At 36.6% G+C, this 20,399-nt stretch overlaps 3 protein-coding genes and 1 long non-coding RNA gene across 7 annotated transcripts; 2 read left to right on the top strand and 2 right to left on the bottom strand.

Moving 5' to 3' along the window:
* Window positions 1–1,922: 1,922 nt before the first annotated feature.
* LOC103509019 (leucine-rich repeat and WD repeat-containing protein 1-like) lies at window positions 1,923–7,912 on the bottom strand. Of its 2 annotated transcripts, XM_008473612.3 has the most exons (7): window positions 7,755–7,912; window positions 6,362–6,495; window positions 4,373–4,572; window positions 3,649–3,937; window positions 3,124–3,305; window positions 2,632–2,721; window positions 1,923–2,393 (listed from the first exon to the last, which is right to left on the bottom strand). In XM_008473612.3, exons 1-7 carry the CDS (start codon window positions 7,827–7,829, stop codon window positions 2,194–2,196), a joined length of 1,170 nt encoding a protein of 389 aa, XP_008471834.1. In that variant the 5' UTR covers window positions 7,830–7,912; the 3' UTR covers window positions 1,923–2,193. The 2 variants fall into 2 exon arrangements, with proteins under 2 accessions (XP_008471834.1, XP_008471833.1); XM_008473611.3 differs by lacking the exon at window positions 2,632–2,721 and having other exon boundaries at window positions 1,923–2,483.
* A 246-nt stretch (window positions 7,913–8,158) lies between these two features.
* On the top strand, window positions 8,159–12,081 carry LOC103509018 (mannose-1-phosphate guanyltransferase beta). Of its 3 annotated transcripts, none has more exons than XM_026823472.1 (6): window positions 8,159–8,404; window positions 8,934–9,108; window positions 9,255–9,810; window positions 10,059–10,290; window positions 10,625–10,683; window positions 11,628–12,081. In XM_026823472.1, exons 2-6 carry the CDS (start codon window positions 8,956–8,958, stop codon window positions 11,735–11,737), a joined length of 1,110 nt encoding a protein of 369 aa, XP_026679273.1. In that variant the 5' UTR covers window positions 8,159–8,404; window positions 8,934–8,955; the 3' UTR covers window positions 11,738–12,081. The 3 variants fall into 3 exon arrangements, with proteins under 3 accessions (XP_026679273.1, XP_026679275.1, XP_026679274.1); XM_026823474.1 differs by lacking the exon at window positions 11,628–12,081 and adding an exon at window positions 11,152–11,262 and having other exon boundaries at window positions 8,160–8,404; window positions 10,625–10,742; XM_026823473.1 differs by lacking the exons at window positions 10,625–10,683; window positions 11,628–12,081 and adding an exon at window positions 11,152–11,435 and having other exon boundaries at window positions 8,160–8,404.
* A 1,441-nt stretch (window positions 12,082–13,522) lies between these two features.
* Window positions 13,523–14,228, top strand: LOC113467352. The gene is made up of 2 exons (XR_003391458.1): window positions 13,523–13,610; window positions 13,766–14,228. It is a non-coding gene; the product is annotated as an uncharacterized LOC113467352 (long non-coding RNA).
* Window positions 14,229–14,247: 19 nt separating this feature from the next.
* LOC103509024 (U7 snRNA-associated Sm-like protein LSm10) lies at window positions 14,248–15,433 on the bottom strand. The gene is made up of 2 exons (XM_008473617.3): window positions 15,113–15,433; window positions 14,248–14,483 (listed from the first exon to the last, which is right to left on the bottom strand). Exons 1-2 carry the CDS (start codon window positions 15,303–15,305, stop codon window positions 14,248–14,250), a joined length of 429 nt encoding a protein of 142 aa, XP_008471839.1. The 5' UTR covers window positions 15,306–15,433.
* Between the last annotated feature and the right edge of the window lie 4,966 nt (window positions 15,434–20,399).

Genomic DNA, 20,399 nt, shown 5'->3' with positions numbered 1-20,399 from the left:
TCTCTGGTGTCTCTGTGGTGTGGGGGGGGGGGGGGGGGGGGGCTTCCCTTGACTTTCTATAATTCCAAAGTCACTTGTCACCCGTCAGGACCTTCCTACATGTGTTTACTGTGCCATTTTTGCTTCACCAGGTACATACATTAATGTACATTTTGTACAAACATATTACATATTTCGTACCTAGCAGGAGGTACAAATACAAATGACATACTCATTACCTCATTGACAGTGTGAGGCACCTAACGATGCATTCTGCATTCATTTTCTTATCTGTCACAGTTCTTCACTTTGCACCACATGTTGCAATAGACGTATCGGTTTCAAGTTAAATATACTTAAATAATGTAATATCATTAATATGGTACATACAGTAGAACCTCGATTATTTCAACTCCTAAATCCATTGCTTTTTATAGACGTATCGGTTTCAAGTTAAATATACTTAAATAATGTAATATCATTAATATGGTACATACAGTAGAACCTCGATTATTTCAACTTTCATTATTTCAACTCCTAAATCCATTGCTTTTTTCTATCTCTCAAAGGATATCCTATCCTATCAGAGGAAAAGATCATGGAAAGTGATGATTTCAACCTCGATCATTTCAACTACCCCCGGTCCCAATTAGTTTAAATAATCGAGGTTGTAGGTACTGTAGGTATGTAATATCATTAATATGGTACATACTTAAATATGTAATAAAGTACATAATTCGATACGTACTGAAGTACCGATTCTATGTACATCCAGACAATATGGAATTTACAAGCATGTTTGATCATGGAAAGTGATGATTTCAACCTCGATCATTTCAACTACCCCCGGTCCCAATTAGTTTAAATAATCGAGGTTGTAGGTACTGTATGTAATATCATTAATATGGTACATACTTAAATATGTAATAAAGTACATAATTCGATACCTACTGAAGTACCGATTCTATGTACATCCAGACAATATGGAATTTACAAGCATGTTTGTATTCCAATATTGATTATGTTACAAACAAACGTTTGAAAAACCTACAGCTAATAGTCATCGTACCTACCCAGTAGTACCACCTAATCACAAGACCGGTTTTAGCGTCATCTATGTTAAGCTACGCCGAGCAAGGCCAATAAATGGATGGGTGACTTGAAAACATCCTTGTCCAAACATCTCTCTCTCTCTCTCTCTCTTCACAACCCCCCCCCTCTCTCTCCTTTTCTAGGTATTCTCTTCTTCACAACCCCCCCCTCTCTCTCTCTCTTTCCCTGGATACCTAATACCTATCCCCCGTCTCTCCATTTTCAAACATCCTTGTCCAAACATCTCTCTCTCTCTCTCTTTCTCTAGGTATTCTCTTTCTGCCTCCTCTCTGCTCTCAACCTATCTTTCGTTTTACATTTTCAATACGTTCAATAGCACTCTCACCCATCTCTCTCACTCTTCCTCTCTCTCTCTCTCTCTTCCTCCCTCCCCTCTCTTCCCCCCTCCTCTCTCTCTCTTCCTTCCTCCCCTCTCTCTCTTCCTCCCTCCCCTCTCTCTCTTCCTAGATTCTGGAGATAGTGACACTCGTTGTTTACTAATGCAAAGGAATTGATTATTATGTCATTTTCCTACGCGCGTCCCAATATTTTCCTACAATATCATTGCTGGCTTCCACTTTAAGTAATACATTAACATTACTTAACGTACGTATATGCAAACAGTTTCCCTACGGACTAGATCAATTTCCATTTTCTCAGCAAGAATTATACCCGGGTCTATAGTCTCATGTTAAATCATTCTCTGAGTAGTACCTAAGTATGCTCGGAGACTGAGATTAAAAACAGACTGGAGTGGAGAGCAGAGACCATCGAGTATCAACACACACACACACACACACACACACACACACACACACACACACACACACACAAAAAGCCCACTCAGAGGATTTGGGGGCAAACAGCCCTAAAGGATGGGCTAAGCTTTTTTACGAATCGGGCAGGGAGAGAGAAGCGGCGAATTCAAACCGCATGGAACTTAGAGCAAAAAGCCCCATGCTCTTTTCTCTCCGCTCCACTCTGTTTTTAGCGTAAGAGTACGCCCATTAGTACGCGGCAATTGTAAAAGTTGACAATAGTTTAACACGAGATAAAGAACTGCAGTGCAATAACTTCTCTTCGCTGTACCTTCTCCATATTTTTTCTTCTTCTTTTCATTCTTCACTCAACCATTGTCTCATTTCGCCACACGCACACATAGTTATTACTCGTGCTAGATATCAGATAAGCGCCACGAGGGTGCATCACAACTTTGTTCACCACAATATCATACACGTCGAGATTAATCTTCTTGCTCCCTAGGGCATGTCGGTCTATCACTTCCGGCCAGGATAGTATTTGGACGGGGTCGAGCATTTTACCTGCCCCACCCCCGCTTTGTAACAGCTCGGCGGGGAGAGAGTAGATCCAAATGCAACCCTCGTCATCGCCACAGAACAGAAGTTGAGAGTCTGAAACGAGATGAAATGGGTGTTAGATATGAGGTCAATAATTAGTGCCCTTACCCAATCTGAGGTACTCTTACCCAAAGAAATATCAAAGGTTGAGAGCGGAAAGCCAGCCTAGTTGGCTTGTTTCGTAGCGCGTCGAGCATTTTACCTGCCCCACCCCCGCTTTGTAACAGCTCGGCGGGGAGAGAGTAGATCCAAATGCAACCCTCGTCATCGCCACAGAAAAGAAGTTGAGAGTCTGAAACGAGATGGAATGGGTATTAGATATGAGGTCAATAATTAGTGCCCTTACCCAATCTGAGGTACTCTTACCCAAAGAAATATCAAAGGTTGAGAGCGGAAAGCCAGCCTAGTTGGCTTGTTTCGTAGCGCGTCTGCCACTGCCTTGTAAGCGGTAGGTCGCGAGTTCCATTCCCGCCCGGGGCGGATTTTATCCTGAACGGATAATGTTCGTTCTCGGAACGGCTGGCTTTTTCCTATCCTGTCTTCTTTCTCTCTTCGCTTTCGGGACCATAAGACCTTAGCAGTTACTGTATCAAACGCTTAGGGAGAATGGTCTAGTGGTCAAGTTCCTTGACATTTGACAGCATCAAATCATTCAAATCTTTTTTTTTTTTTCAATTAAAAGAGCAATACTTACGTGGATTGTAGCTGATTGACATGAAATAGTTGTCTGTTTGACTCCAGTTCAACGTAAGGGCCGGTTTCAGTTTGAGAGGACTATTGTCAGAGGCTGCCAGAACATTTCTTAGACCGCTTGTAATACTGTTCATGTTGAATATGTAGATCTTGCCATGCAGGGCGCATTTCACTGCAATGAATCTGAAAATGGTACCACAATAAAATTGATTACTTAAATAATTACCAAGGTCATAGGACAACAACCAAGGATTCTAATCAACCTCAGTGGTGTAGAGCATTTGGAGGTTGATGGTTTGAGTTCATGTCAAGGTAGAAAAAATGGTATTGATTGAGAATCAAACATACAAGAATGAATCCAAACGAAAATTTACACTATTTTTGTAGCAAAGCATGAGAATTCATTGAGTTAACTCTACTCCGAAACTGTTGGCATAGAACTTTTTAGCCTATCTGACAGTATACTGAGATAGGTACCTAAGTATATTACATTCTTAAATTGGAAATGCTAAGTAGTAAAACTTACCCATTACACACATTCTGCACAGAATCCACGAGATTTTCCTCATCGTAGCACGCCGTCCCTTGCAGTGATTTCCCAGGTAGATTGAACATGACTACATCGTACTCCTTGGTAAATCCTACCAAACCTTTGTTAGTGGCGCACAGGAACAGTTGAGACTCAGGTTCGTATATTGTGGCGAAGATTTCGCTCGGTATGGTAAACTGGTGTATGGGAGATAGCTCAGTTACGTAGTTTGGGTACGTAGGTGCTCCAATGTCAACAATGTGAACTGTCCCATTGTTGGTGCTACCTGTGGAATATAGAGTGGGTGTGTGGTAAATATTTACTTAGCTACAAGAAAAAAAAAATAAATAAAATAAACTACAGGCCAAATACCTACTAACTTTGGTAGTTGGTGCCATGAAGCAAGAAAGTTGATTCTGCTTTTCAATAACAAAAAAAGGTGTATCTTCTATTAGGTATTAAAAAAATAACTAGGTACTTAAATGGAGAGATGTAAGGAAGAAAGTTGAGAGGATAGAAATTCAAGAACTGAGAAAAAGGTAGACCTAGGAAAAGCCTAGATTACTTTCCTTCCTATAGGATAGGTAAGGAAAGTAAAAATGGGAAAATTGTGCCAAAAAGGATAGGTAAGTCCATTATGTGAGAAAGGTTAAAAGGGAACAAATGACAAAATGGAGCTGACTGGAATAGACTGACTGGAAAACAAGAAAGGGTGACTTACAAACGATAATACTGGGGTTATCTGGATGAACCAGAACATTATTGATAGCAGCTTTCTGTCTTGCTCTCTTCTGCAGTTCTCCAACGTGAAATGCAATGTTTCTTTTGCCATCAATAAGATGAATTTCACCTCTTGCCCCCGCAGCTACAACTATCCACGTGTTGTCCACATAGGTTTCTGTGATAGTGAGGAACATTTCTCTGTAACAAATGGAATGAATAGGTAAACACATTTTACATTTTGCTCACACCAAAATTACCTAAGCCTGATTCCCATTTAAATATTTAGGTAGGTACTCTTGATATTTTCTTCTCTATTTTAATTCACCACCAAAACATACTTACACTTAAGTATCTGTCTGAGACTTAATTCATAAAAAAAAAAACTTCTCTGTAACAAATGGAATGAATAGGTTAACACATTTTACATTTTGCTCACACCAAAATTACCTAAGCCTGATTCCCATTTAGATATTTAGGTAGGTACTCTTGACATTTTCTTCTCTATTTTAATTCACCACCAAAACATACTCACACTTATCTGACTGAGACTTGTTTCATAAAAAAAAACTAAACTTACCGCCCCGGGCGGGAATCGAACCTGCGGCCTAGCGCTTACAAGGCAGACGCACTACCAACTAAGCTAACTAGGCTGGCTAGCTACATACTTCAATAATACAAAAGGGTGAAAATTATTTTCCTATTTTTAATCAAAATATCAAATTTTCAAATTTTTCCGCCCAAACTTTGTTTACGAAAGTACGTGTACTTTTTTTATCTCTTTGGCCGCGTTGTTCACACGATGCACAAATCGATGATAGTGGAAGTATTTTCTGTGGCTTTTATGATCAATTAAAATAAATTATGTGAATAAATTAAATTATGGGTTATTAAATTACAGGTAAACATTGTTAATTAATTTTATAATTGAACAGTAATAAAATTAAATCATTGGCATCTTTTTCTAGATCTCAAAAGAGTTCACGTTGTCCACTGCATGACTACCTGCTACATGAAGTAAGGTGTTTTGTAAACCGGATCAAACAACAAGGGTTCAAAAATATTTACTTACCAATATAATATTATTATCTGGAGTCTTATCAAGAGGTGGGTCTACACTTGAATGCTTGAATCCACAGGAAAGCTATTTCTCGATAGTTCATGAGAACTTATTCTAGAGACCGTTGCGACCACGTAATCAGTAAACACATTAGGTACACGTTGAAGGTTCAATCATTTGATAAGTTACAGAAGAAAATGTGCAAAATAGGCAATTTATTGGAAAAAAAAACAGGTGAAAATCAGGGAAAATTATTTTTCTATTTTTACTCAAAATATCAAATTTTCAAATTTTTCCGCCCAAACTTTGTTTACGAAAGTACGTGTACTTTTTTATCTCTTTGGCCGCACTGTTCACACGATGCACAAATCGATGGTAGTGGAAGTATTTTCTGTGGCTTTTATGATCAATTAAAATAAATTATGTGAATAAATTAAACTATGGGTTATTAAATTACAGGTAAATATTTGTTAATTAATTTTATAATTGAACAGTAATAAAATTAAATCATTATTGGCATCTTTTTCAAGATCTCAAAAGAGTTCACGTTGTCCACTGCATGACTACCTCCTGGAGAAGCAAAGAGAAATGTTTTATGACCGCGAAAAATTCAAACTTGTTTACATAATAAAGGCGGCTCTTTTTGGCTACCGCAAACCGACATTCCTGTCCAAATTTTTCCACTTTCCACCAACTTTTGAGTGATAGGCATAATCCACCTTCCTGCTACAATGTCCAAACTACAGTTTGAACCTTTACAGTTCCTGAAAGCTCACTCAAAAGATCCAGGTGATTTGTCCACACAGGCAAGTAAAATACTTCAACGTCCCCCAACAGCCTTGAAACCTCAGGGTTTTTCATAGGGTTTCACTTCCTCACTTTTTTCATGCTCTAAATTCCTAGAAGAAGATAAAAAAAACTTAAACTTACCTAGGATCTTTGGCATAGTATTTCTTGATGCCAAGTTTATCATACTCAAAACTGTCCGTGTCAATTATGCACACAGAATTGCCACCACAAGTCACCAATTCACTGCCTGATTTGGTAAAGAAACAGTCCCAAATCTATAAGAAAACAAAATTCAATCAGATACATTTATTAGGCAAGTATTCTCAGTAATATTAATAAATCACAATTAACAGTAGGCAGTAGGAATCCAATGCTGATAGTTTAGATATTATAAGAAACGTAAAGAAACAGTCCCAAATCTATAAGAAAACAAAATTCAATCAGATACATTTATTAGGCAAGTATTCTCAGTAATATTAATAAATCACGATTAACAGTAGGCAGTAGGAATCCAATGCTGATAGTTTAGATATTATAAGAAACAATAGTTCATGAGAACTTATTCTAGAGACCGTTGCGACCACGTAATCAGTAAACACATTAGGTACACGTTGAAGGTTCAATCATTTGATGTTACAGAAGAAAATGTGCAAAATAGGCAATTTATTGGAAAAAAAAACAGGTGAAAATCAGGGAAAATTATTTTTCTATTTTTACTCAAAATATCAAATTTTCAAATTTTTCCGCCCAAACTTTGTTTACGAAAGTACGTGTACTTTTTTATCTCTTTGGCCGCATTGTTCACACGATGCACAAATCGATGGTAGTGGAAGTATTTTCTGTGGCTTTTATGATCAATTAAAATAAATTATGTGAATGAATTAAATTATGGATAAGAAACAGTGAGCAGAAGAAGGGAAGGAAAGTCACTGACATATTTATTTTAGTTTCTTTTCTTACTTTGTCTGACTAATTTAGCAAGTTGTGTTATGATCAGAGGTAGTGTGAAGCCACAATACACGGTAGTTGTGTATATTGCTGTGGATTTTGGTGTAATCTTTTACTTCCTACTGAACTCTCCTTATGCAACAGCCTGACCTTGGGCCCATTTCTCTTCAAAGGGTAAACAGAAAAGGAAACAAAGTTCGGGCAGCTTATGAATCTAACTGAAAGCCTTTTGGTCCTTGCACAACCAATACGATATCCTCTTCTTCTAGGAATTTAGAATAGAATAGAATATACCCTGTTTATACTGCCAGAATGAGACTGAAAAGTCCCTTTACTCCCGCAGTCTAAACAAAGTCTCATGTATTTGGTACAAAATAGGTGTATTTTTTATAAATTAAAACCTTGCTTAAATTAAAAAAAAAAAGAAATACAGCAGAAAAGAGAGTAAGATAATAATAAAAATAAAAAGTAAGAAAATACAAAATGAAATAGTGAATTTAGAGCATGAAAAAAGTGAGGAAGTGAAACCCTATGAAAAACCCTGAGGTTTCAAGGCTGTTGGGGGATGTTGAAGTATTTTACTTACCTGTGTGGACAAATCACCTGGATCTTTTGAGTGAGCTTTCAGGAACTGTAAAGGTTCAAACTGTAGTTTGGACATTGTCGCAGGAAGGTGGATTATGCCTTTCACTCAAAAGTTGGTGGAAAGTGGAAAAATTTGGACAGGAATGTCGGTTTGCGGTAGCCAAATGGGTACTTTTACATCGGAATAGGACTCTATCTCGAAAAAAATTGTCATTTGGTTGAGCCCCTATAATTTTCGCGGGCAGCCATTTTTCCGTGATGACGTCAGTTCATGTGTCAGTTCGTGATGACGTAAAAATTTGAAAATTTGATATTTTGATTAAAAATAGGAAAATAATTTTCCGTGGTTTTCACCTGTTTTTTTCCAATAAATTGCCTAAAAATTTGAAAATTTGATATTTTGATTAAAAATAGGAAAATAATTTTCCGTGGTTTTCACCTGTTTTTTTCCAATAAATTGCCTATTTTGCACATTTTCTTCTGTAACTTATCAAATGATTGAACCTTCAACGTGTACCTAATGTGTTTACTGATTACGTGGTCGCAACGGTCTCTAGAATAAGTTCTCATGAACTATCGAGAAATAGCTTTCCTGTGGATTCAAGTGTAGACCCACCTCTTGATAAGGCTCCAGATAATAATATTATATTGGTAAGTAAATATTTTTGAACCCTTGTTGTTTGATCCGGTTTACAAAACACCTTACTTCATGTAGCCTGGAGATGATTCAGTTGTAATAAGTAGGTACCTAGCTACTTGGTCCATAAATGGATTGCTACAGTTATGATGTGAAATACTAAAATGGGTTTTTTAAAGAAAAACTAGGATAGTTTCTTACAATATTCCATTTTCCCCCCTCCCTCTTCTCTTTCTTTGTAAATATTTTTGAACCCTTGTTGTTTGATCCGGTTTACAAAACACCTTACTTCATGTAGCCTGGAGATGATTCAGTTGTAATAAGTACCTACCTACTTGGTCTGTAAATGGATTGCTACAGTTATGATGTGCAATACTAAAATGGGTTTTTTATACAAAAACTAAGATAGTTTCTTACAATATTCCATTTTTCCCCCTCCCTCTTCTCTTTCTTTGTAAATATTATGTTCTGTCTTATTGAAAAATAAAGTTTATTATTATTATTAGGGGGGAAAAAAATATTTGCTGTATACTATTGTTTCAGAATTGAATAATTTAGAATCAAAATGTGTGGCTCAGGAGATAATCCAGACAACATGAAAGCTTTGATATTGGTAGGAGGCTATGGAACCAGACTCAGACCTCTTACACTAAGCAGACCGAAACCTCTTGTGGAATTTGCCAACAAGCCCATGCTACTTCACCAGATTGAAGCTTTGGTGGAAGCTGGTGTTCGAGAAGTTATCCTAGCTGTGTCTTATCGTGCAGAGCAAATGGAAGATGAATTACTCTTACACTAAGCAGACCGAAACCTCTTGTGGAATTTGCCAACAAGCCCATGCTACTTCACCAGATTGAAGCTTTGGTGGAAGCTGGCGTTCGAGAAGTTATCCTAGCTGTGTCTTATCGTGCAGAGCAAATGGAAGATGAATTGACTGTTGAAACTAAAAAGCTTGGCATCAGCTTGGTGTTCTCACATGAGAATGAGCCACTGGGCACTGCAGGACCTCTGGCACTAGCCAAAGATATTCTCAACAAAAGTCAAGAGCCTTTCTTTGTCTTGAACTCTGACATCATCTGTGATTTCCCATTTAAAGACTTGGTCAGTTTTCATAAGAACCATGGCAAGGAAGGTACCATAGTGGTCACACAGGTAGAGGAACCTTCAAAGTATGGAGTGGTCTTGTATAATGAGCATGGCTGTATTGAGAGCTTTATTGAGAAACCACAGGAGTTTGTGTCAAACAAAATCAATGCAGGAATGTACATCTTCAACCCTAGTGTGCTTGATAGGATTGAAATCAAACCCACAAGTATAGAGAAGGAAATATTTCCACTCATGTCCAAAGAGAAACAGTTGTATGCCATGGAGCTGAAAGGCTTTTGGATGGATGTGGGTCAACCTAGAGATTTTCTCAAAGGTCAGTAGAGATTCAACAATATTACTTCATGTCATATGATGGAAAATGAAGGTTCTTTTAAAATACCAGACCCAGATTGCCTATTGAGATACAAAATATGGAGTGTTGGTGTCAATTTGAACTTTGATCCAATTAAATTTCAAAATTATATAACTATTAATACATTACAGTTATTTAATTCTGCCATTTCTATCGAATAATATTACATTACATACTTAATACTTCATGTCCTTACTGTTTTGTTCCAGGAATGTGCCTCTATTTGAATTCACTGCGACAGAAAAGGCCCAAGCTGCTCAAAGAGGGTGACGGTATTGTTGGTAATGTCCTTGTGGATCCAACAGCTACTATAGGGCCTGGATGTAGAATAGGACCTAATGTGACCATAGGACCTGGAGTGGTGATTGAAGGTGGAGTGTGTATTAAGAGGAGTACCATACTACGGGATGCCATTGTTAAGTCTCATTCGTGGCTAGAAGGGTAAGTATGATTAAGTTTTAAAGGGTATTTCAGAGGCCATGTCTGGAAGGATAGGTAATGTGGTGTATTTGGGTTACTTGCCTAAGAAAGGCAACATCTTGAAGAGTACCTTATGATGATTATAAAAAAAGTATTGGACTAAGGGACATAGGTATTTATGAACAAAAGACTAGCTGTCAAGCTACACTAAAGCATCAATTTGTTCATCCGTGGCACAAGCCCTGCTTATTTGGATAAATATGGCCCTTAGAAAAAATATTTCGTGATTTATCTTCTTTAGCTACCAATACAAAAGTAAGTTTAGCCTAATTTATTCTTGATATTATATTATCAGGTGCATCATTGGATGGAAATGTGTGGTTGGTCAATGGGTACGCATGGAGAACATCACAGTGCTCGGTGAGTACCATACTACGGGATGCCATTGTTAAGTCTCATTCGTGGCTAGAAGGGTAAGTATGATTAAGTTTTGAAGGGTATTTCAGAGGCCAGGATAGGTAATGTGGTGTAATTGGGTTACTTGCCTAAGAAAGGCAACATCTTGAAGAGTACCTTTTGATGATTATATAAAAAGTATTGGACTAAGGGACATAGTTATTTATGAACAAAAGACTGGCTGTCAAGCTACAGTAAAGCATTAATATTTTGTTCATCCGTGGCACCAAGGCCTGCTTATTTGGATGGGTATACCATTTATAAAAAAAAATGTATGTTCTGAAAGTTTTGTCAATCATAAATAAATGAAAACTTGTTAAATTCATAAATATGGCCCTTGGAGAAAAATATTTTGTGATTTATCTTCTTTAGCTACAAATACAAAAGTAAGTTTAGCCTAATTTATTCTTGACATTCTATTCTCAGGTGCATCATTGGATGGAAATGTGTGGTTGGTCAATGGGTACGCATGGAGAACATCACAGTGCTCGGTGAAGATGTGATTGTGCAGGATGAGTTGTATGTGAATGGAGGCCAAGTACTTCCTCACAAGTCTATTGGGAGTTCGGTGCCCGAGCCACAGATTATTATGTAGTCTGTATGTATTACCTTCAAGAAAGGTAAAATCCTTGTCTATGTCTGTACTTTTCTTATAGGGGGTGTTTCTGTTACACCACCTCATTGGTTGAGGTAGTCCCTGTGTCAGAGACTGATTAAAAAAGATTGCTGACTTTTATACAATTGTTGTTGGGTAGTTTAGGTCCCTTCCAAATTACAAAGCTTTGTATAATGTAGGTATTTTGATTACCTACCATAAAACTAAAGTCATGTAAGTACAAGTGAGATTGTCAAAATACTTTGCATTGGAGTGTATGATTTGTAAGCCCTAATATAGCTACATATGCTCGGTGAAGATGTGATTGTGCAGGATGAGTTGTATGTGAATGGAGGCCAAGTACTTCCTCACAAGTCTATTGGGAGTTCGGTGCCAGAGCCACAGATTATTATGTAGTCTGTATGTATTACCTTCAAGAAAGGTAAAATCCTTGTTTATGTCTGTACTTTTCTTATAGGGGGTGTTTCTGTTACACCACCTCATTGGTTGAGGTAGTCCCTGTGTCGGAGACTGATTAAAAAAGATTGCTGACTTTTATACAATTGTTGTTGGGTAGTTTAGGTCCCTTCCAAATTGCAAAGCTTTGTAGAATGTAGGTATTTTGATTACCTACCATAAAACTAAAGTCATGTACAAGTGGGATTGTCAAAATACTTTGCATTGGAGTGTATGATTTGTAAGCCCTAATATAGGTACATACTTCAATAATACAAAAGGGCTGTAATAATGAGTGGTCCGGTGCCAGACTTGCCTAACCCACAAATTTGAAAATTTCGAGCTACCTCCATTAGGAGGAAGTACTAAAAAAGATCTGTTCCCAGCATCGACAACTATGTTTCCAAATGTCTGATGACATGAAATACTATGTTGCTGGAATACTTCATTTCAGGGTTTTAAAATTTGGCCCAACTTTAGGTCTCAATATCTCAATTTTGCCTAACCCACAAATTTGAAAATTTCGAGCTACCTCCATTAGGAGGAAGTACTAAAAAAGATCTGTTCCCAGCATCAACAACTTTCACCGGACCACTCAATTTACAACAAGTCTTACAGTTTTGGAGTTGGAAAAGGAGTACCAAAGGAGTGACATTTTTAGAAATCGTCATTTGAAGGAAGACAGGATAGGAGGAAAGCCAGCCGTTCCGAGAACGAACATTATCCCATCAGGATAAAATCCGCCCGGGCGGGAATCGAACACGCGGCCTAGCGCTTACAAGGCAGACGCGCCACCAACCAAGCTAACTAGGCTGGCTATCTGAGCTTTTATTTCCACCCGCAAGCACTGTTTGTTTTACTTTACTATGTTTCCAAATGTCTGATGACATGAAATACTATGTTGCTGGAATACTTCATTTCAGGGTTTTAAAATTTGGCCCAACTTGAGGTCTCATTGTTTGTTTTCATTTTTTGTAAACTGTTTCCTGCAAAAGATACATATTGTGGTTTTTGTACGAAACTCTCTCTCTTACCCCTTGTATATATAAGCTCTCTCTGACCCAGTATACCAGTTCACTTTGATGTGGGTTATTTTTCTAACAAATGTGGGAGGGAAGGGAAGAGACTGAGGTAAGGATGAGAGGAGAAGGGCGGGAAGAGTCAAAGGTAAGGATGAGGGGAAGAGGGAAGTATATTTCTGGTGGAGTTGGGATGCTGATGGAAACACACCACGATTGAACAGGAGGAATCGTCATTCAAAGAAATTTACTTTTAGCTAAATTCCCTTTTGATTTACAATCTCTTGTTTATTGAGAGCTAGGGACTAGTCCTAGATAGCATATTCATCTTCTACCTCAAGGAATATTCATGTGCAAAGAGGCACCAGTCTTCCAATTCAAGTACCTGCAGTAAGACCCTCGAGTAATTTAATCCTTCATGAATGACATGAACCACCGGACCACTCAATTTACAACAAGTCTTACAGTTTTGGAGTTGGAAAAGGAGTACCAAAGGAGTGACATTTTTAGAAATCGTCATTCATGAGCTATAGACTATGTGGTAAGTTATGGGATAGGTAAATGTAAATATTTACCTCCATGGTAAGTTGCACGTTAGGAATATGGCTAGCAGATAGTAATACGGATATCTATCTAAAAGCAATAACCAATAAAATTCCAGTACCAGCATATATGTACTGAGAATGTATTGTCCACAATCTCTGTAAGTAATTTTTATACTGACATGAACATGTGTACATATTTATAATATTTTCCTATTGGTAACTGATTCCCTGGGGTAAGGGAACTTCTCTGCTTTATTCTGGCATACATAGGTCATATCCGTATTTCATTATATGAAAAATCAATCTTTTTGATTCAGAATTTCATGTAATTCGAAAGCCAGCCGTTCCGAGAACGAACATTATCCCATCAGGATAAAATCCGCCCGGGCGGGAATCGAACCCGCGGCCCATTCTGGCAAACATAGGTCATATCCGTATTTCATTATATGAAAAATCAATCTTTTTGATTCAGAATTGCATGTAATTCTTGTTGTAATTAGTGTGTCGGAAATTTCACCTTTGTAGACATTGTATGTCACTATTGTACCACTGTAAGTGTTTTGTAACACTTGGGCACTAATGTAAATAATAGTATCATATTCTAAAGAGCACAATTTTATTTATCATACATTTATATTCCATTTTATATTAATTTTAAAGGTTTGACATTCTAGTAAGGACATACTAGGCCTCAATGACTTATAATTACATAGTCTTTAATTACCTTAAAGGAGGAAAAAGTCGAAAAGTCCTGATTAAACTGATCCTGTCCTGGTCGTAGGTACATAAGATTGAACCTACCTAGTGAAAAAAAAGTCTATGTATTTTGTACTTACGTATGTATATTTAAAGAAATTATATCTATTTACATTTATTTTACCTATGATACAAAATTGTTTGATTTATTTTACATTACACCCTGAGCCATCTTCTGTTTTTTCAGTGCCTGTATTTTCTCCAACACCTCCTGTTGCATTAGGTTTGCTCTCTTCTGTTTCAAAGTACGTCCTGCGCTAGAAGATTGCCTTGGTTTTGACTGCAGAGCATCTTCAACTTTGTTCACTATGGAGACATGACGAGGTATGTGAATGAACATAACATTACGGGATTGAATGAAGAGAGATTCAAACGTGAGCTCTCTGCCTGTAAAACATAAAAGGTGATTTGGTTGAGTGGAAATTCATGACCCCATTCACAACAGAGTTAGGTACCAATCTATCCACCAATCGATTGATAAGTACTTACCTATGTAAGTATGACTACCTCAGTGCTGCAGTATTTAAAATACTCACCTAGTACAAGCATGGGTTCAATAACAACCAAGTTATAGTACTTTAACTCTTTTTTTTTTTTTTTTTTTTTTTTTTTTTTTTTTTTTTTTTTTTTTTTTTTTTTGAGAATATGAGTAGGTACAATAATAAAAGCATTTGTAGGCGCTAGGCTGCAGGTTTGATTCCCGCCCGGGGCAGATTTTATCCAGATGGTATAATGTTCGTCCTCAGAATGGCTGGCTTTCTCCTATCCTGTCTTCCTTCTCTCTTCAATTTCGGGATGATAAGACCATAGCAGTTACAGTTTCCTCTGTCAAACCTCTTTAAAAAAATAAATAAATAATTAAAATAAAAGCATCCTTTTGCTGGTGTCAAGTGACTCCTTAGTCTATAATATAAATAAGCACAATCATATTATTTAGAAAAAAAAAATGAGAATTCATAGATTCTGCCATCTATTCACCTCAGAAAACAGTCTATCTACTATTTTTTATCACTTGCCTCTATGGTCTCTCAAGAGAACATCACTCATGTAAATATTCATGAAACCGTCCACATGTTCCAATCTGCCCGATACTGAAGATTCATTCCTGAGGTCCACACAGGTTATCATACCCACAAGAGATTTAGCTAAACATGCCAATGTGTTGAATGAGAGGAACTGTTCTTTGGGAGAGTCAAAAACAGCAGTCATTTTGTTTGTCCAGATATAATGGTCACCACATTCCTGAGAAGATATCAAAGAAAAGACAACAAATACAACAATTAATTCAATTAAAACAAATAGAAAGTAAAAATTATTAAAACATAAAACTGCTACACTGGCAAACGTTTGAAATTTTGAAAAAGACCCAAAATTCCATTTAAACTAGAATTTCAAAATTTGAATTTCGCGGGACTTGCTTTGTTTACATTTGGAGGTATGCAATATGTTGTGCTTTAAAAATTCAAGGGGCTACATAGGAATGCTTTGTGAGAAGAGGTGGTGAGGAGCACAGGCATCTCCACCAAAAGTAAAAGAAGCACATCCACTATTTTATTTATGGCACATTGCATAACTAATTAATTGTAAGGCAGTCATACGAATTTAAACTCCAAGGTTTTCACAGTAGGTATTTTTCAGGCAATAACTAATCCGATCTAGAGGAGGTGTAAGTACTTACTAGAAGGGATATTATAAGTAAGTACTTACTAGTTGATACACGGTAATTTTATTTACGTATCTAATTGTCTATCACATAGTCTGTGCCGTTCTATTTTCTTAACTAGATTATTCCAACTAACTCTAATCCTCATAAACTTTGGGAAGGGGTAAGCATACTTTTCAGACATTATTGTTTGGTAATTTACATACAAAATTACAAATACATACCTACCAATAATAACTTAGAAACACTGATTTCCCAAGATACGATTACGACTCGAGTGCAAACAGCTTCACTCTCTCGCATCTAGGTTATTCACTCCCAAAGTGAGACAAACTAAACTAAAAGCGCACCATCAACTTTACAAAACGCAAATGCAATTTAATTTTTCCAACTTGAAGCTCGACAACTTCAAGTGGTTTCTAACAACGACGAACTTTACAAACTTTCAGGGCGCAAAGAAACGACAGAAACCTCTTCATAAAAAAAAGTAAAAAGTTAGAAAACTTGTTCGGAAAATGTTTCCAATTTGAAAGGGTACTTCTTATCTTTAAGCTAACAATAATATTCGACTTGAGCAGACGAAAATGAGATTAATATTCTGTAGGTATTTTATTATTTTCTATTATTCCCGTCCTCCAGTCCAACGTAAGGAGTCCCTAGGGATCCAAAAATCACCCTCGACAACTTCAAGTGGTTTCTAACAACGACGAACTTTACAAACTTTCAGGGCGCAAAGAAACGACAGAAACCTCTTCATAAAAAAAGTAAAAAGTTAGAAAACTTGTTCGGAAAATGTTTCCAATTTGAAAGGGTACTTCTTATCTTTAAGCTAACAATAATATTCGACTTGAGCAGACGAAAATGAGATTAATATTCTGTAGGTATTTCATTATTTTCTATTATTCCCGTCCTCCAGTCCAACGTAAGGAGTCCCTAGGGATCCAAAAATCACTCCCTGTTCTCCCGTTAGAATTCAACTTTACATTAAAGTTTTCATTCAAGTACCTACCTCTTCTGCTATTAAAAAAGTATACATCGGCACAAAGTTTTTGGCACGAAATGGAAATGTAAGCACCATTGAGATGTGCTTTGAGATGAGAGGTAGTATGGAGAAGAGGAAAGGGGTAGATGTACTTAATAAGGTAGGAAAGGAGTACAATGATAAGAGAGGGAAGGGAAGGTGTACACGATGAGGTAAAGAGTAGAGGACATTGAAAGGTAAGTATGGGGGATGGTACTTGGCACGAAATGGAAATGTAAGCACCATTGAGATGTGCTTTGAGATGAGAGGTAGTATGGAGAAGAGGAAAGGGGTAGATGTACTTATAAAAGGTAGGAAAGGAGTACATTATAAGAGAGGGAAGGGAAGGGAAGGTGTACACGATGAGGTAAAGAGTGGAGGACATTAAAAGGTAAGGTGTATGGGGGATGGTACTCGTACATTTCACGCTCTCTTTTTAACCCCAAATCTTTCAAAGTCTCTCTTAATAATTATGTTTACTCTCTCCTTAAAAATGAGTACCTAACTAATCAAAATCAATTAGGGAGGATGTTACTTTGTAGTAGGTAAGTATTTAGGTACTCAATAATAAATAATCATTTCAACGACCGACCTACCGGTCTCTTAAAATTCTAAATGCTGTCACTAAAGCTTTAACACTCATGCTCCCGGGTTCAAAAGGAACAAAGGACTCAAGGAGACGAAAAACACTTCTTTTCAGAGAAGGAAATAAACTTTAATTCTTTATGAGCTCAAAATGAAACAATCATTTCCTTCTCTTCTTAACGGTTACTTAAATTGCGACAAAAATGTGTTCTTTTCCTTTATGACTAAAAAAAAAGTAAAAAGTGGAAAAGAAAAGATTTCAAATCGCTCTCATACCCTACATTATTTTATATTTTATTTTCAGCGAACTTTTTCTCTTACACTTAGGTAGCGACTAATAAAAAAAAAGTTGTATGAAAAAGCTTGGGAAAAAATAAAAAGCTCTACTCAAGTGAAAACACCATGGGTACAATGCAGGAAGAATGTAAAAGCTGTGAGCCTGTGTATCTGTACTGTATTGTATGGGTATGTATGATATTGAGTGAACAGGGTAGGGTGGAAGCTGTTGAGTAGGTAGGTATTAAGTATACCTACAAAATAAATAGAATAATTATATTATGTATAATAAAACACACCTGATTCATACTGCTACCTATAATATTAGGATGAGACTGAAAAGTGCTTGGGAAAAAATAAAAAGCTCTACTCAAGTGAAAACACCATGGGTACAATGCAGGAAGAATGTAAAAGCTGTGAGCCTGTGTATCTCTACTGTATTGTACGGGTATGTATAATATTGAGTGAACAGGGTAGGGTGGAAGCTGTTGAGTAGGTAGGTATACATAGTACAAAATAAATAGAATAATTATATTAGGTACCTATGTACCTATAATAAAACACACCTGATTCATACTGCTACCTATAATATTAGGATGAGACTGAAAAGTCCCTTTAAACCCCGCAGTCTAAATAAGGTCTTTGACCTTTGTCCATTACTGGGCATTGGTAATAGCTAATACCTATATACCTACATCACCTACCTAATCTGAGCTTTTTTTTAAGATTGACATGAACATGTGTACATATTTATAATATTTTCCTATTGGTAACTGATTCCCTGGGGTAAGGGAACTTCTCTGCTTTATTCTGGCAAACATAGGTCATATCCGTATTTCATTATATGAAAAATCAATCTTTTTGATTCAGAATTGCATGTAATTCTTGTTGTAATAATTAGTGTGTCGGAAATTTCACTTTCGTAGACATTGTATGTCACTATTGTACCACTGTGTTTTGTAACACTTGGACACTAATGTAAATAATAGTATCATATTCTAAAGAGCACAATTTTATTTATCATACATTTATATTCCATTTTATATTAATTTTAAAGGTTTGACATTCTAGTAAGGACATACTAGGCCTCAATGACTTATAATTACATAGTCTTACCCGTATATGACCTTAAAGGAGGAAAAAGTCAAAAAGTCCTGATTAAACTGATCCTGTCCTGGTCATAGGTACATAAGATTGAACCTACCTAGTGAAAAAAAAGTCTATGTATTTTGTACTTACATATGTATATTTAAAGAAATTATATCTATTTACATTTATTTTACCTATGAAACAAAATTGTTTGATTTATTTTACATTTTTACAGTTTTTCAATGTGAAGCTAAGTGGAAAATTTGGCCTGAAATCATAACAAGAGACCAATCCCGATTCTATCACCCTTTATAAGTTTATACTGTTGTTAGACCAGTTTAGGTTTTAAAAGATGAGGGTTTCACAGTCATTTTTATTTTGTAGCAATGAAACAACTGCTACCTTAGACACTTGTGGTCTGTGTCATAGCATGCCCATCCCATTTTACATTTTTACAGTTTTTCAATGTGAAGCTAAGTGGAAAATTTGGCCTGAAATCATAACAAGAGACCAATCCCAATTCTATCACCCTTTATACTGTTTTTAGACCAGTTTAGGTTTTAAAAGATGAGTGTTTCACAGTCATTTTTATTTTGTAGCAATGAAACAACTGCTACATTAGACACTTGTGATCTGTGTCATAGCATGCCCATCCTGTAGCCCATCTCATCAACAAGACAACACATGATGATTTAAATTGGTCATGTTGGTTTGGTAGTAACATCCTATAGTTGTCTTCCACTTTAGACTATTCAAGAGTCTCTCCTCATAGATGGTCTGCTAGGACCAGCACCCTGATTTTAATATCCATGTAGATTTAGGTTATCCATTGAAATTTATTCGAAAAGAAAACCGATAAGTTTCTTTAGAAAAAACGTCCAAGCTGGAAATGAAAGCATAAAAAATATAAAAGCTATTAAAAATACAAACCTAATAAACATAATAGCATTTCTAATTTCTAAAGAAGTGAAATAAATTGATGCCGTTTTGAAAAATGACTGAATAACGTTCGAAGCTATTCATATCCATTGGAGACTCGAAGATATTTTATCTTCGTAATTAATGTGTTTTCTTTGTGAGCTCCGTGGCTCCAATTTTCAATGGCTCTAAAATAATTTAAATTTATTACACTTAGACATTTTCATTTTATCCTGGCAAACAACGCTATTTCAAAGGTCAGCCAAAAGCTTTCACAATGGATCTCTCCGTACCAGCAGCATTTGCATAAAACTCATATTTCCATTGAATAGAAAACCGAAATCATTATATTTTTGCATTATGTTCCTCTGGAGATTAAGCCCGGACCTTGAATTCAATGGCAAACAAAACTCGACAGACGCGTTAGGATGGACAATAGAAGAAGTGTTGCCCAACTAACGAGATATAGGAAGCAGTGTCGAATAAAAAGGGGTAGCTTGGAGTGTCCACGATCTTGGAAAGTTTATTTTCCCAACGAAAATCAAAAATCAAAAGTTGTGAGATGGGGTCAGAAAGCTGGGTTTCGTGATTTTTCTATGTGTGGAATGACTGTGAATGAATTAACAGCCGCTATTTCCATTGAATAGAAAACCGAAATCATTATATTTTTGCATTATGTTCCTCTGGAGATTAAGCCCGGACCTTGAATTCAATGGCAAAACTCGACAGACGCGTTAGGATGGACAATAGA

The sequence above is a fragment of the Diaphorina citri genome, unplaced genomic scaffold (genome assembly GCF_000475195.1).
Source record: "Diaphorina citri unplaced genomic scaffold, Diaci psyllid genome assembly version 1.1 scaffold458, whole genome shotgun sequence".
Taxonomy (NCBI): domain Eukaryota; kingdom Metazoa; phylum Arthropoda; class Insecta; order Hemiptera; family Psyllidae; genus Diaphorina; species Diaphorina citri.
The sequence above is the reverse complement of the archived record's forward strand: the minus strand, read 5'-3'. Positions and strand labels throughout refer to the sequence as shown.